This window comes from Bombus flavifrons, chromosome 4, assembly GCF_040668555.2.
Source record: "Bombus flavifrons isolate JBK064 chromosome 4, iyBomFlav1_principal, whole genome shotgun sequence".
Classification (NCBI taxonomy): Eukaryota; Metazoa; Arthropoda; class Insecta; order Hymenoptera; family Apidae; genus Bombus; species Bombus flavifrons.
In genome coordinates this window covers 11,810,801-11,831,540 of record NC_138445.1, presented here as the reverse complement: position 1 = coordinate 11,831,540, position 20,740 = coordinate 11,810,801, and the positions used below count along the sequence as shown (strand labels likewise).

At 41.4% G+C, this 20,740-nt stretch overlaps 1 protein-coding gene across 5 annotated transcripts in view; it reads left to right on the top strand.

Moving 5' to 3' along the window:
• pnt (ETS transcription factor pointed) overlaps positions 1–20,740 on the top strand; it is a 144,382-nt gene that overhangs the window by 79,373 nt on the left and 44,269 nt on the right. Inside the window, exon 1 of one of the 5 annotated variants that reach the window (XM_069112114.1) lies at positions 2,989–4,919. The exons of the other annotated variants lie outside the window; for them this stretch is intronic. Coding sequence (XP_068968215.1) covers positions 4,814–4,919 — 106 coding nt within the window. The 5' untranslated portion in view covers positions 2,989–4,813. Of the gene's footprint in view, positions 1–2,988; positions 4,920–20,740 lie in introns of those variants that run through there. 5 annotated transcript variants of the gene reach the window in all.

Below are 20,740 nucleotides of genomic sequence, written 5' to 3'. Positions count from 1 at the left end.
ACGTTACGTCGATTTTAATCAAACTTTGTAGATTTATTTATTTATTTACATATTCGTATACCTATACGGAAAGAAAAATCCTTTGGGATAACGGGAGCGTTGACAAATGATCTCTTAAAAGAGTACACGGTGTTGCGTACTTGGTGCACGATTTAAGTTTTTCCGAGGCGAGAAGCTTTTAGTCGATAGGAAACGATACTGTACTATTTCGAACGTGACAGTATGGACTAATACGGAGTCAAATTACTGAGTCAAATTGCAGACGAGATCGAGGCAAAGAACGGTACAGCGTACGCAAAGTATCGTGGAAAAATGTCGATATTCCGAATACGAGACCTCTTGACTTTTAGCGCCTTAGTTGTAATAACTGGAATGTGAGAAAAGAGGCCGACAGTAAAATAAATATCCAAGTCGCAATTGTTTAATTTATAGTCTATACTCACAGTCTCTACAGCAATATTTTTATTGGCCATCGTTTAGGTACATTTATAGGGTGAAATGTTAAGGGTAAATAAATATTTCCTGAAATATTTTGGGAAATGTTAGTGAGGTAGTGAGATTGTGTGGATGAAATCCTGGATCAAATGTGATTCGATCCTATCGCAACAAACTTTTACCGCGTACTTTCAGTATCGATTATTACGATTATTCCTCGAAATGTAATAACGTTTCAAGGATATCAAGCTACTTTTAAAACAGTGACTCACCACGTTTCGGAAATGATCGGTTCACCGTACCAATCATCTTCGGATCATTACTAAAAAATCAGCGTTTCCTTCTAAGACGAGAAGAAGAAGAAGAAGAGGAGGAGGAGGAGGAGGAGGAGGAGGACGAAAAGGATGAAAAAAGAAGGTAGAGCGATTCCATTCAAGATCTACTCGCGTCAGGGCACGGAAGTCGCCTCGTAATACTCGGCAGCCCGGTTTTCAGAGGAATAATCGACGAGAATACGTAGCATTCGGTGGAAGGCGAGACGTAATTACGCCGTACGCTCGAACGCAAACACTATTTAACAACGTCGGTAATTTCTGCTTGTCCCTCCGCCTTTCCCGCGCCACACGCTCTCAGCTCGAGGATGTTGCCTCGCGGTGATTAATGTGAAACTTCTTGCTCGCGGACAAGGCTAAAAATTTCTTACGGGACGCATTTCCGGCAGTACGAGACCATTCATAAACTCGCCACTCGATATCCAGCGGACACGATGGAGAAAACTTTTACTCGTAGCGAAGCTAATCGCGTTGAAAGCCAACTTTATTTCGCAGTGTAGAAGCAACTTTGGGTAGCTTTTTTTGTCGAGTCAGGTGACTACGTTGTGTCGTATCGGGCAAGTGATGGTAATATCAATTGTCATGGTATTCGAGCCGAAGCAAATTGATATAATGAAAAGATGAAAGATATCATAAATTTGCACATTTTTTATCGACAGTAAAGAAACTCGTGTATGTCGAAGAATGAGATTCGTCGCGTCATTGACCAATAGCGACATAGTGTAAGCAGTATACTATGTATATTCCTTTAGGAATTGACGCGAGGATCGAACGATAATTAACATCATCTTTAACATTATATCTTTTAATACGAAAGAGAGTCGCGCTAGAAGCGTCGAATATTCCAGAATCTTGTACAGCTGAAAGAAGCCTCGAACGAGGTTCCAGATGCTTCGTAGGACAGTAGTTTAAAACAAACATCCGAATTAATTAAACGATTGCAGAGACTGGCTTTCCTTTTATCGTCGTTTAGTATAGTATAGCTAGACGATACGTTCTAGTCGTAATTGTAATTTGTTCGACAATGCGTAACGTACAGCATACCGCGAAATAATTTCTATATGAATGTCCCAACTGTCTCGACAAAAAGAGAACGTTAAAAAACGAATACTCGGTAAAAATTGGGCAAGAAAGAAACGAGGAGCATCGTCGGACTCCATTCACAAAAGCGAAGCGTAGCACGCGAAACCTCCTCGAGGATTCATTCATCGGGCATTCCTCCCCCGCACGTGTTGCCGGGGAAAACCGCCCCCGGTGTTGGAGGGACGCGTCAGAAAATCTTGGCGCGAGCGAGATCGTCGGCCCGTGAATAGTATTCTTTTGCGGTCGTCGCGACGTCAGCGGCAGCGAGAGGCAGAAGGAAAAGCGTAGCTGGTTGGTGGGGGCAGTTTCAGCCGGGCAGACTACACGGTTGAAACGTGTGGCTGAGGCATGAATGAACGAGCCGACCGAATGAAGGAATGGTCTGGTCTATGTCTGCGTCTATCCATGAGGGGCCTCGTACACTCTCTCGCGCGATCATCTTTAACCTATGGAGCAACGAGGACAAATATATATAACCTGCGCTTGTTAGAGAGGAAAGATGAACGCGAAGAAAAAAAAGAAGAGAGATATATGTAGATGCGTACGCCTAGAAGAAGACGAAACGATAGGAACGTAAGAGAGGAGGATGGAAGTATTGGAGAAAAAGAGATTCAAAGGGTGACGAAGGTACGTAGGAAGAGGAAGAAGGATGGAGTAGCGTGTAATTGACGAAGATGGCGAAGGTAGTATAAAGAAGGAAAGAAAAAGGTTGGGAGTGGGAGAATCGTGGTGGTAGGAACGAGACGGGAAGCGGGTGGTCGTGTGCGCCGACGCCAGTGTGAGTTTGCCGCGTCGCGTCGACGGGAGAGTATTCATTCATAAAACTAAGCGAGGAGTGAGGCTAAGCCAGCGTGCACCGGGATTGGTGGGGACCCGACACCGGGAGAGAACGTCTCTCCTCTCTCTTTTTCTCTTCTTCGCGCGCTCGTTCTCTCTATCGGCCGATCGTCTCTTCTTTGTCTCTACAGATCGTGTGTTTCCTCGGTATATCGTTACCTTGGCGTTTTGCTCGTGAATCCTCGTGTTTGCTTTTCTTTGTCGCTTGTGACCCGTTTCTTCGGACAAATTCGCTTTTCTCAGTAAGTTTTCCGATTTGCGTCGTTCGTTTTAATACGCGCTGCTTCCAAAGTTTTGCAAATTTCCAAAAACCCGGATCGCACGATCTGCTGCTGCTGTCTGTATAGACGCAACGGGAGCGATCGTATCCAATTTGCTATACGTATATCCATTTTCTCTGTCCTTTTCCCCTCTCGAAGTCATATTTGGCTCGGTACACGCAGACCCGCAACGATCTCCGTTATCTCGTCAGCCAGCCAACGAGCGAATCTACGCGATTCAACGGGCCGAAGGACAAGGAATAACCCACGGTGCTTGTCCACCTCCGCCGTCGGCTCCGCCGCCACGTCCCCCACGGCCCGTTGCCTCGAATAAACTCTCTCGATCCCCTCTCTGCCCTCACGACCGTGTCTCATCGCCTCTTCTGTTCTTCCCTCCACCATACACGATCCTATCCTCCTCCTTTTCCTCCTTCTCCTCATTCTCCTCCACCTCTTCTTCCATGTCCTCTTCGTCCAGCTGGCTCGCTCGCTCGAACTTCTTCCTCTACCTCCTCTCTCTTCTACGCTACCTCTTCTTCTTCTGGGTTCCTGCCCTGCGTCTCTCTCTCCTTGCGTACGCACTTACCTGCGGAACGCGGTCGTACGTGCTCGACGGTGGCGCTTCGGCCTGACGAACCAACGAACCGCTCTTCCACCACCAAGATCGCGCCCGATCTTCCATCTAGATCATCCGAAAAATATCTTCACTCTCGAGGGACTCTCGTATTATATCCGATCACAGTGGTGTTCTTCTATGTTGCCATACGTATATCGTCGTTTGTCGTTTCGTTCGTTTGTGTGTCTTCGTCGAGTTCCACGTGTGTGCGCACGATCGGCAAGGCGCCAGTGAGAGAGCGGATCGAAACGAGCTACGGCCCGATTCCAAGGATCGGAAAATCGTGGCACGGCTCGCGAGGACGTCGCGAACTGGAAGCTCTCCTCGCGTATTTTCGGAGCCAGGTCCCCGCGATCGAGCCTCCTCTGCTTCCGCTCCGGTGTCCCCCCTCTTCTTTCACCAGTCATGGTTGCGCAAGCAGGTATTCGGAAATAGCCCGGTGGGTCGCGGTTATGAATTGATAGCAAACACATGCTGGACACTACGCGCGGACCGGCTTGCAAGACGCGAGGAGTCGCCTCGTGTGTTTCTCTTCGTCGTTCCTGCCAGTCGTAGCCGAGTTCGACCAGTTTCTTCGCCGAGCTGCTCACCTGCCGTCTTTACAGAGAGACCTGCCATGGTTCGCGGTCTCGTGCTTCTCGAAACCGTGCCTTTGCTTATCGACAATGTTCGATAACGTCTAAAGTTGACAGCAAGTCGAAGATTTTCCGATCGTGAAGACTTTCTCTCGACTCTGCTCCGTCACACAGCACCAGACGATACTCGAGAACGATCATTTTTAAACGTTGATCGTTGTTTGGAAATTCGATGAAAGTTTTCATTCGCGAACCAGCATTTCGATATAGTGTGTAGAATAGTGTAAGAGAAGTTCTTAACGGCAAGCTCCGCTTCTGTCAGACCACTGATGCTCCATTGACAGCTCGCGTCATCGATCACCCGAACCGCCGACACCTTGAGGATCTAGCATGGGCTAAAAGAGAACTTTCGATTCCGCCATCGACTCCCTTTTCGCAATTATTGTTCGCGATGCCGTGACCGATCGAAGTTCGATCGTTCGATCGACGAGCAGCGAACGTTTGCCTCGATGGAACCGACGATCGTACCACGACCGAGACGAGTTCAGTTCAACCCCCTACTTGTTGTGTTACTTTCCATCCAAGTGATGTAATAGAGGCGCGTTCGCGCGCGGTACACGCCACAGAGAAATACAAAAGACGCAAAGTGAATGACAGTGATCCGGGAATTCGTGTATGTACAGTGAGCACGGGAGGACAGCACTCATGTACGTTGACTACGGCGGCGACGCTTATGCCGGAATGGGAATCAAGGCCATGAAGTCCTTCGCCAGGCCCAGAGGTATGGAACCGAGCAAACGCGACCGTCCACGTCCTTCTTTCAGCGTGCAACTTCTCGCGTTTATGGCTTCTTTTCCATTCCTGCGGTTATGAAAGATATTTTTTACCTTCTTTTCCTACCATTACGTACCGAGGTAGTACTACGGTTTTTTTGCCATACGGAGTATTTTTTTTTCAGGATTTTTGGGACGTAGTGTACTATGTTTTACTTTGGGGATTTTGTCATTTTTATGTATATAGTACCTTTCCTTTTTTCTCTTTCTATTTTGATTAATGTAGTACATGCGATGCACTGATGTTATTAATGCATTATGTATCTGTGTAACGTAATATTACATTTTCTTTTGGAAATATCGTCGATCATCGATATTTCTTTTTATGCTATCGACGCAATACCACGCGATACTTTGTTCATGTAGTTTCGTTGACGAAATTTTACAAACTGTTATTTGGCAAATTATTGTGCGAGAAAACCTAGTTAGTTTTTCTTATTTTCTACGTACATTTTATCTACAATTTAAAAGTGAAGAATGCAATTCGTTTGATTCGTCGATTAACAGCAAAGTCGGTTGAACTAATATCGTCAATGAGATTTTTGAAATTTATCTATCGAACAGTATCTAGATGTCGATAAACCTCAATGTGTATAGATTATCTTTAAACTGCGTACGTAGAAACAAAAGTGTACTTTGCTACTTTCAATATACGTATTTATCTACGATTTAAAAACGATGAGTTCAAGAATCACGCGATTACCAAATTTATGAATGAAGGAACTCGAACCAAGACGCGCCGATTCACAGTGAAGCTCCGTGGCACGCTTCTCCCCGTTGAAAGTTAACCCTGACAGTCAGACCAGTCGTCTCGTAATCATTCAGACTCTCGACGGATTAACGTGACGAATAGTTAGGCGCGCGAACGTGACTTAGGCTCGGACAGATTGTAACAGATGTGGAGACCGTAGCAGTGCAACCTGCATCCCGGTCGCATATGCACTTCCTGCAGTTGGAGGGACTCTCTTTCGTGGGGAAGGGAGTCTTGTTCCAGAAGTGGCCGACCCTTGACCCTGACACGCTTCCTCTTGCTCTGCGAGCACGGGCCATTTCTCTTTTGCAACTAGATATTAGGGAAATAGGCGGCTTCCAATTAACAAGATCTCTTCACGTTTCGTCACAGAAACTCGATACAAAATTTAATCTCGAGCACGAAGTCGAGTACTTGAGGCAGCGGATGAATTTTTAGATTTTGCTATCAGAGTGTTTAATTAAATATGTAATTTAGTGTTTTACTCTTTGATTAGAAACTGACTCGTTGAGTTTGCATCGTACACGTTCATTAATCTCTTCGGAGATAGATTTATTGAGATCGGGAAAAGATAATTGTCTTTTATTTTTCACTTACGTCTATCTGAAAAGATTTTGATTAACGCGAAACAAGATAGATACGTAATTGGAATTTTAATGCCAATGTTTAAGGCATTGCGTTTTATATCTTTTGCGGTGCTCCTTGGACCAAACGTTATCCAGCGTTAACATCCAGCGACGTAATATATTAGCACTTCTCAACAGCTTGAAAAGTACAATTCTGATCCTAAATCGATAATATCGATCTGCCATATAAATCACCTCTTTAACACCAACCTTACCAGACCCGGACAAATGACCGGTTTCAATATTTAATTTAAAACTACGCGTTCGTCGTTACTTCCTTTGTTCGTCCAACTTTATGTAAATTCTTCTATCAAGAAAAATCGAGAAATTGATTAATCGGATAACAGAAGAATTTACATAAAGTTAGACGAACGTAGGAAATAACAAGGAATGCACAATTTTTAATTAAATATCGAAACCGGTCTTCGTGACCGAGCCTGCTAAGGTTAACGTTAATCTTATGTCTCTGAAAGAATTATCGACAAAAACGATGCAACCGAGATCGAATTATAATACTTTTTACGTTGCACTTAAGCGCAATAGCGATGCGTACACGGTTATCTTCTACTCGAAACTTGTACTCGATGTACATCTACTGAAACGCGCGGCTTAATGATAAATCTCACGGGTGGATTACACCCGTTGTACACGCGTGCTCGTTCGCGAACGCAAGTCGAGGCTGCTTCGCCTCTAAGTAGGGGATATCTCGAGCGAAGAAGCTATCCGGCGATGCTGCTGCTTCCTGGCAACCGGTTCCAGCGAATGGCTTGATCCGTTTTGTTCATGTAGATATCACCGAGAACCGAAGACGGATTCGAGTGGATCTCGCTCCTCCTTTCCATCGACTCGCCTTTGAAGTTGTACCGAGTCACACGAGTCACGTATTTTTATCTATTCGTATCTTCGTTTATAGCAGATCGAGTTCGGGCTTTTCTACGTTTCCAAACGAAGTGAAATCAAATCTCGCATCTAATCTCTCATTTATTTACTTCAATTTCGTATGGGTTTCCTGAGAGAATTTGGACAGATATCGATTATCGTTGAGATATGAACAGAATTCATCTTCAATTAGTTTTATTTCATTAACATTTTCGATCCAAGATGATTTCAAAGCTACGATGAATATCGTTACGAATAAATATTTCCATGTGCAGAGGCATAACGATTTCGTATAATTACGAACAATTTGAAACTTAACACCAGATGTTCAAAGAAATAGAAAATAATCAACTTCTTAACTGATCTTGACGAATGCATCTATAAATTATATTTTCGAATCGGTCGCTGAAAAAGGAATTTCCTATTATCTCAAATACAGAGAAACGCGTAGCTACATTTCTCTGAAAATATACGTTTTCTGTTTTCTTTTTAAATATCGCAAGTGATTCAATATATAAAAATATTCGTCGATTCGCAAGTCATTTTATACCTATTTGTCCTCTCACCGATAAAACAATCGTTGAGTCGTTAATAAAAATTCGTTTCTCCACCTAACAATATTACAGTCAGTTGTTCGTTTAACAGTACACGAAACATTTTGCGCTAATTGCGGTTTCGGTCGAGGCAATTTGCGTCGTGGCGAACGATCCGATTGGTCGTGATCTCGTTTCGATCACGAACGCGTGCGATCGGTCGCGGATAACGAGAACTGTGGCAAAAAAGAAGGGAGAAAGAAACGGGGCCTGTACGTACGTATCGTTGTTTTATCGTGATTCACGGAGTGCAACCGGCGGAGAGGGACTTTGAAAAATATTCCGCGTGTAATTTCCCTGTGGTAGATTACAGTCAGTCGAGACGAAAACCGGCGGCGACCTCGTGAATTAATAACGCCGCGAAATGAGAAAGTAATGGTCCGTTTCGATACCAATTGCCGTGATACCAATGCACATTTCGATCGATCATTTCGAGAAACTGGTAGCCCTTGTTTAACCCTCTCACATTCTTTCGAATCGTTTTCGACTCGATGCTGCTTTTCGCAGCAAGAAAATTATCGTCGTAAATTTTTAGTATTCGCTTGCAAGGAAATAAAATAAAACTGTAGAAAGAATATATCGCATAGACGTTTAACGATATAATTTTTGGACGTTTTAGACACTTGTTACGACGAAAGATAAAATGGAAATATAAAAGTACAATAGCGCTGGCTAGAATTTATTTTGATACAAGTACTCGTATGATTTTCAGTTTGACGAAACTAGAAACTATACGAAGGAACGAGGAAAAGAGTTGGACAGAATCTGGAATAAAAACGAGTGACGGGAGATTTTCGCCACGAGCGACATACCTGCGTATGAAATCATAGAACAATATATCATTCGTCGAGCAGCTTTCTATTAATAATCTCCGTTCGACTGCGTCAAAGTCGGTCAATAAAATCGATCGTTCGAACCAATTCTGGATCGATCGATCCGTCGTTCTATTGCTTATCGATCCTGTCCAAATTTAGATCTCCATTGCAAACTATACAAACTACCCAACTACATACGCGGCAAGAAAACAAAAACTTGCATTAAGAATAATAATTTATATCGAGACAAATAAAATTACTGCTTTATAATGGAAAAAATGATTATTTATTTCGATATAGGAATTTTCTGCGAGGAATATATAATACACGAGATATCTTCCATTTGAAAATCTATAATATATCGATCGTGCGCCAATAAATTCGTATCTGGCCTGTTCGCCTATCGATACGTTCAAACGATGATTTCTCACGGTACACATGCGTATAATTAAGTTCGTAATGCCGGTCATTCTGTGGCTCTTATCTCGAGCACGGCGTCCCTTTGTGGCTGCTAATTGGCGAACCGTTTAATATTCGATAGCCTGGCGAGTTTTCTCGTGGAAAAGCCACGGTAACGAAGCTCTTAGAGCGAACGCAGCGAAACGATAAACGATTCAGCGTAATCGGCCGTTTTATCTGCCAGTGGGCTCGAAGAGAGTAGCCAACCGGCTAATCAACATGTCTACGATAATTGGTCCATACGTCGCAACGCGTCGTGGACGCAAGTACCAGAGTTTTAGGAGTCTGTGTTTCAGCTTCGTTCACACACGGACGCATACTCGTGGTTGGAATTTGTCGCCCGATGACGTATCGGATCGTCTCAGGAAGTTGGCATGGTGTGCATGCACGTTATCACGGGACGCACGCCGCCAGGACACGATATCTCGGTGAAACACGCGGTTTCTTGATAATCGCCGCGGTTAACAATGCCGCTGCCACTTGTTGCCCGTACTTTCCTCCCTCTGCTGATCTTTTTGCATAGTTAACTTCGTGGAATTCGACGAATTGAATAACGATGGCTCGCGAAGATTGGTATTAGGACGATTTTCACGCATAGAAATAGGCCGTGGAATCTCGTTTTAAGGATATTAAAAGGCCGCTCTACTCGCTGAAATATGTTGCGATGCGTGCATCGACAGTTAGGCTTCATAAAATTTGCATCAGTTTCAGTTTACCTGCGCATTAGCGATTCTTTTCAGTTCGTGGCGCGATAGCAACGTTGAAACACGCGTTTCAAAATGTCCGATCATTTCCCAACTGCAGTTCTATTATCGTTGATAGGAGGTATGTTGATCGTAAAAAGATAAAAAGTTAAAGACTAGAAAGAAACGGGCGAGACGTTGGTTAATCGAGAGAAACAGATCTGTAAAAAATAGTCGCGTACGGATGATTCTGCTTTTCAACGCGTATTGGACAAAGTTCGTCTAAGAATCGGAAAACGAAGTACAATCGCGAGAAACGAGACCTTCTGCGACGCGAACATTTCTAGCCATTTATCTTAAAACGAAAGAGCCTAGCTAGATACAAATCAGGAGCCTCCTCGATGATTCCTTTCGATAGGAAATTAATTTCCTATAAAATTATAAAAAATTCTAAGACGCCAAACGTAAATCGCAAGATATTTCAACGCGTGGAGCCTCCTTTACATATAGCGGCATCGAATAGAATTTTAAATAGAAAAACATCTACACCTTTGTTTAAATTAATTTGAATAAATTTTGCAGTTTGATAATTATATAGATGGCGGAGATTTTCATGAAAATTTTACTACGCCAAAAGAATATCCTTAGAATATCGGAACATCCAAATGTGCCAACTCTATTAATTTCTTCGTTGAATTTATAGATCTACAGATTTTCCCATAGATTCATCCCACAGATAGACGTATCGAGATGCTGTCCCACAGTCGTTATCCTGACTCGCAAATCATAGTGTTTCCCGCATTTCCGCCAGTAGTTGCGTCCATTTAACTGATTTAACTGGTACGACACCGATCATTAGCGACATTAATAACACGCCATAAGGATTCGTACTTTCGCCGATTAGACGTTAATTATTAAGCGTAACACGCTCGTTGTCCGTTCTTATCGTGCCGAGACACGCGGTTTCGCGATAATCAACAATGTCGCCAGAGCGCTCGTTAACATGGTCGTCATTATCGAGCCGCGATTCGGACCAAGGGCTGCCCCTTCGTGCCGTGCTGCTTTTTTTTATCTCTCGCGTTACCCGCAGGATTATATCGTGGTCCTGGCTTTCGGTTCGTTCCGACGCAGACCACCGTACAATCTCTCTTAAACGAGATAACACGTGGCTACGGTTTCACAAAGATGGCAAACTTCCATGGAAAGGTTTGTAAAATTCAATTGGAGGATAATTTCGGTTGTATCGTAATAAAATTCGCTCAGAAAATCGAAACAATAACAGATCAATGGAAAACAGGATGTTACAAACGGTAGAGAAGTGCGATGGTGTTGTAAACGTTGGAATTCTTGCAATTTGTCGTAGAACTTACCATTGTTCGTATCGTCTCTTGGAATTATGGAAACTTACCGTACAATGTCTCTTAAATGGAAGAACACGTGGTTTTACAAAGGTTTGCAAAGCGAAGAAGTCGATAGAATTGAATTAAGATCGAAATGTTACGAATGAATGGAAAATGAGATGTTAGAAATAGTAGAGGAACGTTGTGGTATTATAAACGTTAGATCTTTTGCAATTTATAATCGTGCAATTACCATCGTCCGGCAATACGTAAAATTATGGAAGTAAATAAATTTGCTTTTAGAGAAGTGGAACGCTAATCATACAACTGGGATTGTAATAAACGTACAATCTTTCGTGAAACCAGATAGTACGTGGTTACAGTTTTACAAAGATGGCAATCTTCCGTGATAAAGTTTGCAGAATTGAATTAAATGGACTGTTTTCTCTGTTACAAATAGTAAAGAAATCTAATGTGATATTATAAACATTATGTCTTTCGTAATTTATCTTAACATTCATCGTTATTCGTAGCAGCTCCTAGCGATAACTGGAATTATGTAAATGAATCATATGCTTTTACAGAAGTTGAACGCTAATCATATACCTGGCAGAGAACGAAATCGAGAAAATACAATATTTCAAAACAAACACGCTTGAAATATCCGTACGAATAAATTTGTTTAATCTCTATCATCTACAGGATTTAAAAAATGAAATAGTACGATCCGTGAAGAATTACATATACAATACTATGATTCTCTTCTGGTTCCACGACAAATTCCCAAGACGGTAATTTACAAACTCGTTTGAAAGAATCCTTCGTCGAATCTCCTTCGTTTCCCAAACCTGACGATCGTTCCTCTTGATGGTTAACCATACGAGAGGCGTGGCTGAAAAGACTATCAACAAAATGACGACGTACCAAGCGCAAACAAACCGTCGTCGTCGAGATAGATAAGTTTTATCTGGCTACCGGATAGCCCTGGTCAGCCCTTTCGGGGAAACCGCAGACTATACAACTTGTGTCGTATATTCTTAACGACACAGGATGTGTACAGGGAAATTACGGAATCTTACCACAATCTTTGCAACCACGGACCTTTATTTTCTTCGTGCAATTCTCCTCATCTAAAATCCTTCTAACTTGATATAACGAACACGCTGATTCCAATTCAACAATCATCAACATCAATTACATCGACATCAATTACACAGAAATACAGTTTAACAACAATATCGAAACAATTTTTTTACTCTTTTACTGACTTTTCGTCAACGAGAAATATGTATCTTGCATTGAACATTCGCACCGTGGGCGCTAATAAAGTTAGAAGGTGCATGTGATCATAAACATACAACGAAGAAGGTTCTTTTATCCCGTTGATTAAATAAATTTTCACTAATAAACGTAATTGTTCCGAAATTTTTGCCTCTGTTAGAGTAGACATAAAATTGATGTAATCCTTATGTTGTCATTAGCGTGTCATTGCTATGTGCCATAATCGCCGAAAGTCATACTGAACTTTTCCTTCTCGTTGTCACGATCCGATGCGATGTGAAGCGCATAGTATCGGTTAAAATATGAAACATTATTCCTTTTTACGCGTTAAATTACAAGATTTCGAAAGCAAGATGAATATTTTTCTATGTTTTCTTCACCAACAGTGGCAAATTGTTCTTTAAAAAAATACCGACAAAAAGTGTGACATTTTTACCGCTGATATCCTTCTCTATGTAAGGACAATGTCTAATAATATCGGACACACGTTCATGCTATTTTTATAACGAATAGCGTGGAACGTTCTCTGCACCTCTAGAGATTTGCGGCTGTTCTGTGGGGAGGAAAATACATATGTATTTCGTTCTAGTGTATTTTTACCACAGCAACCCTCGTTCGTCTCGAATTCACGTTCTTTCCAGTGGTAAGTGGAATAATTAGGGAGAGTTCCCCTATTGGACGCGTTTCACGTTTCCACGAGGCCGCCGAGCAACAGGTGTACGAGGGTCACGTGCACGCTAAATAGACGCTGGAACGGTGCACCGTGTGTCTCATTAATTAGCGCGATCGACAGTTTGCAACTTGATTAACCGTGGCCTGCTTCTTTGTCTCGAATAATTCGCTAGATAACGAAGCGTAGGTAGCTGAGAAAATTACGCAAAGTAATTGAGTAATATATCAAATATAACGAAACTGGATCTTTCTAAAAATATAAAGCGGTATTTCCATGGTAAAAAATGTTATGCAACAATTTTAATTCTCTTAGGATTAAATCGTTTTGGGCTTTAGACAAGAGAACAATTTTTCTCTCGTCAATTGTTAATTCTTCAACGACGCAGAATGTTTATTGACCAGTTTTCCTATGTGAAATAATTGCATTACGATGAGCAAAACGAGAAAATACAACGTTCCGATAATATATCTACGAATCATTCTATTTCGTCAGAGTAAAATCGTTCTATCGATAAAACGTTCTTCTGGTATTTTTCACGGACTGAAATTTCAGAGCAATTTTGTCGAGAATTAATAGGTATATTTATCGCGTACTTAATTAATAACTTATCGTGGTATACGCTGCATCGAGAGTTATGAAAGGGCTAAGGTGTCGTTATTCGTAAGTTTTACATTTGCCAATCGCCTGACTCAATTTTATCCGGAGAAAATGATCCTGTCCAACTTTCCAAACGCAAAGAAATCGCAGTTACGACACCTGTGCCGTTTTTAATGTCTTAATTAACGGATAGAGGGAAGTGTCAATTAGAAGCACGAACGATCGGTGTAGCGTCCAGAGCGAAAACTGCTAGGCAAAAAAACAAAAAATCGAGGAGCGAATATAAAAACGAATTACAGTCGTTTTCTTGCGTGCAGAGCACGACTAAGCGTTTTCTTCCAGTGATTGCTACCTTTGTTTGCTTTGTTCACGTGACCTGACATCTTAATCGTCACGAATTTCCCATCGGATTAAATCAAGACGTATTTCTGGATAATATTAATACATGAGTCGTTAATACATGTTAATACATAATATTAATGAGGCGAAGTCGATGAAACAAGAAACGAAAATAGAACAGCGACGATTCGAAGAGTCGCAATTAAGTCTCGTTCATACTAGTCAAGTTGAATCGAGGCGAGTTAGGCATTTTTCACGCCGTTTCAACTCGTATATCGTGGATCGTGTCGCTGATAAGCGTTTTCTTCCTCATCAGAATGTTGCACTTTTCGCTAGATGCCTTCGATATCCTTGCGATGCAAGGCCAGTCGTCAAGCAAGCTCTTTATCAATTAATTCTGCCTATATTACTCATCGATTCTATGTATATTACTTGTTATTAATTCTCTATATTTATCTATCTACCGCTTCAATTTAATTTCGAATCGCTTGATGGATGTAATTTGATTTGTATGAGCACGAATTTGAATTCAAACAACACGAGAGGTTTACCAACGTATACCTTCTATATTTACTTGACTTGAAATATCTTCAAGTTTCTATCTCTTCCCTCATTAATCAAATCACTTGACGTCGAGTCAGTTTGGATTCAAGCAACTTGACCAGTCCGAGCGAGACTTGAAACGAGACAAAGAGGAAGAAAAGAAAAAAGACGGAAAGTTTACAAAATTGTTCGAGTCGTACACGTATGCGTGTAACGTAGCAACGAAATAAGAGAGTGGAAGATTTTGGAACCGAACTGCACACACAGGCTAGTAGTTTGTTCAGGACAGCTGCCGCAGTTGTTTGGCTGCTGAGTATATTCCAGAGTCGTCGTGGAAAGAGGGATAAGCCAGAAGACGTTGCCAGCACGTGCCCCGTGTCCGTTAAAACTCATCTACAAACTTACTTCGCCGTGTTCCACGTGGTGGAGAAGAAGGGAAAAAAATTACGACCCCATAAGCGGGTGCCGAAGGAACTCGATCGTTTTTTAATTCTCCAGCTTGGAAGAAGAGAGAGAGAGAGAGAGAGAGAGAGAATATGGTCCAGGCGTTGCACGCGTTTCCGGGAAAATTTGACGTCAACCAGAGACGTCGGTTCACTCAATTCTCTTTCTCTGTCAATTACGTGAAACGCTTTTATCGGTCCGCGCTTCCTAGTTTGTTCGGCACTGGGAAATTATTTTATAATATATATTGGAATGCAACGTAGGTTCTTTTAAATTTTTAAGTTCTCGACTTTTTCATTCTGAGACATTCAGACGCTTGTTTGTCTTTGACAGAGATTAATTTAATCGAAAAATTCGAGACAAACTTTTTTGCAAGATTTTATTCTTTGCGATCATCGCAGCTAATGTATAATAGAACGCGACGACACGATGGAATTAATTTCTTCAAAACGATCCGCTCGTAGCATCTCTCGGATTTTTATCACGTTGAGACAACGTAGACTCATAGCTGACATTACGTCTGCCCGTAAAACTTTTAAAAGCTACGTAAGCTGCTCGGAATTTCTTCAGCTTTTTAACCTTAAATCTCTGTACAGGACTAACTATACCTCTGGTAGTTGTATTTGCTCGTCCATCTACTCCGCTTCTCTTGCAAATCCTTAATTATCTGTTCATTTATATCGATGCTTGGCTGTACCAAAAGCTGTTATCTTTGCAATAATTAAAAATAAGCAAACAAATTAATGAAATTAATATACGTGTAATAATAAATTTGGCGTAGGTACGTACATATTTGGCAAAGTTTGTTGGAAACTTCTGTACATTTACATTGCGTCATTCCTGAATTATAAGCTAGACAAAGAAGGTTGTTTCAAACGACGTTCTTTTAAATAGGGCCTGATTGTTATTTCTACATTATTCATTTAACATTATTCAAATGAGGAATTACTTAAAATACTCTGTCTCGTGTTTACACATCGTAATGTGATCACTTTGCATAAGATACGAATTACCGGGACCAGTCGTTAAACTGTTCGAAAAATATGGAATAATAATCTGTAAGGTATTTATCTTCTAAGAATTTGAAACGATCCTCTAAAAATGTTTCCGTCGATAAAATCCGAACGATCGAGCCGACCACGATGACGAAGTACAGTCGCTTTGCAATTAAAAGCAGTACGTTTCGCCGTGACAAAAGATTCTTCGGCTTTGTACACGGTTACCAGGGAAAAATGCAGATCACCAGAGAATACCAAGTGACCGAGGGCGATTATTAAATTTGTTTTCGAAGTGAAAGAGTGCACGGAACCGGAGCAGATCGAGAGTGAACTTTCTATCGCTGATAATTGACGAATGGTGAACGTTTCAGAAGGAACCTTTCGTCGGTGAAAAATTCTGTGCTACTCTCCTTCGTTGTTCGTTGGAATTTATTCTGCTCTTGAGTTGCGAATAACCTGGTCTGTTTCAAAAGTTTTAGTGTTACCCATAAATTGAAACGATGACTAAAATTTATATTGCTAAGCTATACTGATAAGCTGAGCCTTTTTTTAGTAGAAAAATGGGTGAAACGTGAGTGATTGAATTTAAAATTTTTACGACACCGAACTGTTGTCAATGCGACGATTGAAAATTGTATTAAAATTATGATAGATGAACTAGAAACGGAGTATTTCTCTTTAAAATGTTCCCAAAACTGAAAACAAGACAAGACGTTCATGCATATTTGAAAACCTAATTCCTACATTCTACACGGGCTGCCTTTAATCGTCCTTAATTCCATCGTAGAAAATTCTGAAGGGAAACTAAAAGGGGCAATAAATTCGTTTTAACGTCTGAAACCAGCGGGACCAAAAATCCAAGTCGTGCAAGGGACTGTTTCGAATAGAAGTGTGTCGCTTCAAGTCAATTAAGCTTATCGTATCGAGAGAATTATTTTTCTGTCGACTGTACGATATCGGTTAGGCCCGGGGTTGAGCTCTGGCCGCAAATAACGCGAGCTATGCAAATTTATGTTGAACGAGTCGGGTCAAGTGTCAGCCGGGTCGCAGGTCATTAGCCATTTGCATTTCCATTCGATTAAGCAATGCCTATCGCGGATAACTTGGCTTCGATATCGGTCTGGATATCGAATTTTGTTCCGCAACAAGAGAAAAAAAGCACATAGAAACGAAATAACCATTCTTGCACCTGCACCATTTCCATCCTTAAATTCGCCAATTATTTTTTAGCCGTAGCTGTTTGAATTGGTAATATTCTTCGAATATAACGCTTGGTAATATAGCGGCCAAGTTTAAAATAATATATACGAGAAAGTAATAAAAATCTTACGATTACTATGTACAATATAAAGCACAGGTCAACGTAATGTATACATATATGCAATAAAAATCCTATATCGCGCAAATAGGTTTATCCTATTCACTTTTTGAGATCATACACGGCATAATTGTAAATATCTCGACTGTCATTGGACAGCACTTAGTCACGAACATTGGCTGGAAAGTAAAAGCAATTAGACAGCTATAAAAGTATTCTCCAGAGGTTCTATGGTTCCTAATGGTGCAAGAAGTTAACGCGAGGAATGCGGAGGTAGACAGAGCTACGTCTAGACAAAGTTACCACGTAAGTAGCGCGTTATACCACGTAAGAAATAATGCTACTTAACTTCAATTCATTCGCGTACTCGATTTAATTTTTTTTTATCCAGCAACGAACCAGCTAGTATTCCCCTTAAGCGTTCGTACGTTTAAAACAACCGCGATAATAAATCCTCGATTTCATTAAAAAAAAAAGAGCTCTATCATGAGAGTCGATACTTCGAAGGCAAAGCAATTATTCGAAGATTAATCGGGCTGTCCAAGGCAGCACATCTCAATAGGCTTTCGTTTGAGAACGTAAGAGTGTCCCAACAGCGATCGATAATCGCGATCGCCACAGATAGGCAGATGCATCCTCGATCTATAGGCCTGTTTCGATCACCAGCTCACCAGCTAACAGCCATTACATCAGATACGATTAGTCGCACGAAAGGAAACGTAATGTCCACATGTTCCACTTGTAACGTAATTACGGCCCGCGGCTCTCCTGCGTACGGGGTGCTACTTGTATAGGTTGGAAAGGTTTCGTACGAGAAAGTGGCAGATACCAAACGCAGCCTCCTTCGACTAGGATTATCGAAAATGAATTAAAAGAAGCTGTATTTAATGGCTCTATTCAAACTACATTTAATAACGATAAAATAAAAGGATTTCATTTGGTCGAATATGTTGTAAGTATTTCAGGTCTCTAAATTCTTAGAGAATTTACTTTTCGTTCGTGGGACATTGTATAGATGTTTTATGTAAGTTGATTAATCTTCAATTAAGGTAGGTTAGATACTTTCATGTAATTGTAGGTGATCGACACGATTACTATGTGTTTTACATGGTACGTATCGACAGTGGTATTTATCGCGTAGAATATATATGTAGTGTCAGCGTTGTCAAGTTAGCATCAGTCACTAGTGTCAAAATTAAGTATCTTGCAATTGAGTGGTCTGTGTCACGCTATTGTGGACATAGCCCGACGATACATTTTTGCTGCAAAGAGCAGATATATATTTACGAATTCATCTACTAACTTCATTTTTATTTCCACTTACATGTAACGAGTGGATTTCATAAAAAAAGTGAAATTTCAAATAAATTTCAATAAATATGTAGCAGTACATATGTATGTTCAAATCATGTTGTTGTTTTGCCTCGGAGTAGCAATATCGTTAGGATACGCATAATGTAATAATAAATGAACTCCGGGAAAAACAATGTCGCCGTTATGCGCATCCGTCAAACGTAGACGAATTCGAATTTTCCGGCCCTCCCCCGACCAGTATAAATAAACGGACGCAATCGTAAGAAGTTCAGTATCTATTAATTATCAACGAGTTATCAGCGATTTAATTAGCGATTTGCATTATCTTTGGCGAATCTGTTAGTACGAGCGATTATTGTTTGTATTAATTTATTTATCATTTTAAATATACTTGACGGTTTTCAACAGCGAGTTACCTCGTTATTCGAACAAACCAACCATCCTCTACAGAGACTAAACGATCCTCTACAAATAAAAACCCCTGGACACAACGAACCTCCAATTTTCTCATAAAAGAAATCCCCCCATTCCATATTTCCCATCCAAGTAAAAGCCAAATTTCGAATCTTTCTCCCTAAAAGCTGCACACAGATCCAGAAAATGTGTAATCCCCCAAACTGAAGCAAATGTAAACTGAAATTCACCACTGCTTCGTTTCATGAAACCAAATCGCAACAGCGTAAATTCGGCTTTCGGAACACACCAAACTGAGGCAAATTTCTAGAAAGGCGACCTCGCTGTTTAAACATTCTCACGACGAATACGCGATTCGCGTGAAGCAAATATTCGATGGAGAAATTTGTAGTTAGGTTCGAATTCGACCTAAAATTCTTCGATCACGGAGGTCTTCGATTCGCTTGGTACTGACAGGAGATAAATCTGCGAGGCCTCAGGATCGACTCCATCGCGATCCACGGAATCCGAGGGGGCATCGGGCATTTACTGGCAGAGCTCGTCGTGCTCGATCATACACGGCATTCGCAACGAGCCAGCCACAGGCGTCGTTCCTGCAAATGTGGTCCGATTGATATTCCAACCACGGGGCAAGCGTTGCGCCGTGGCACGTGGGTTTTCAATTCGACTTCTCCGGCAGCCGTGCCGGCGTTCTCCGTTCTCTCGATCCTTACAACCGGACAATCCTTCTCCTCCTGACGATTACACGTTCCACGACGCGTACGTTCCCTCGTCACGATGAATAATTCCGTATCGTGGCTGATACACTTTGCACCCGTGCCATCGCTCCCTCTGTTGGATATTGTGTTTCGCGACAAGGCAGTGCCGATTTTTCAACGAATTCGTTTAGGATTATCTATAGAAGAGGATTTTGAAAATTCTTTAGAGCCAAGATTTTATTTGTTTCTTGAAGGAGGAGATCGTAATTCGTCGTAATTTTTCAGTTTGGTCCGAGCTTTCGGAGCTAATAGTCGTATCGCTTGGAAGTCGAGCTGATCGACCACGCTTTCTGGAAATTTCTTAATTTTCATATCGGAACGTACGATCGTAAATAGCGTATCGCTGTACACGTGATACGAATGACAGTCAGAAATTGATAGGTAACAGAATCGTGAGTAATTCATGACTCTGACTTTATCGTGAACTCTAAGTCTAGCATTTTACGCAAATAGATCGATCCGTTTGTCATCTTGTAAAACATTTTTATTTCGTAACTTCTTAGCTTGACGTTCGTACATCTCTTAAATATCTTCTTAAATTTTACGTATCAGAGGATGAATAAATTTTGAAAAACGTTCCCTTCTTTTACAAATTATACATCGATTCTACAATATGAGCCCGTTTTACGGGAAAGGATTAACGATATTCGTGATTTATTATTTCTATCGCGTGTCAAATTCGCCAGAGCCATTTAAGGATACGTCGGACGATCGGGAGAGCTCTCTAGCGAATAGCTGGCTCGAAACGACCACGAACAGCGTCGATACTTTGTACGTTTGTAACCAGCGCGCCGGCATGCAAATTTGTTGGCTCGCACGTGTTCGTGAGTGGCTGTACGCACACGCACGCGGCCGCGTGTGCCTGTGCGCGTTGAGACAAAGGTGCTTATGGGTTACGGGAGACTTACCGTGCGTGCACGCCATACATACTTAATGGACTTTCG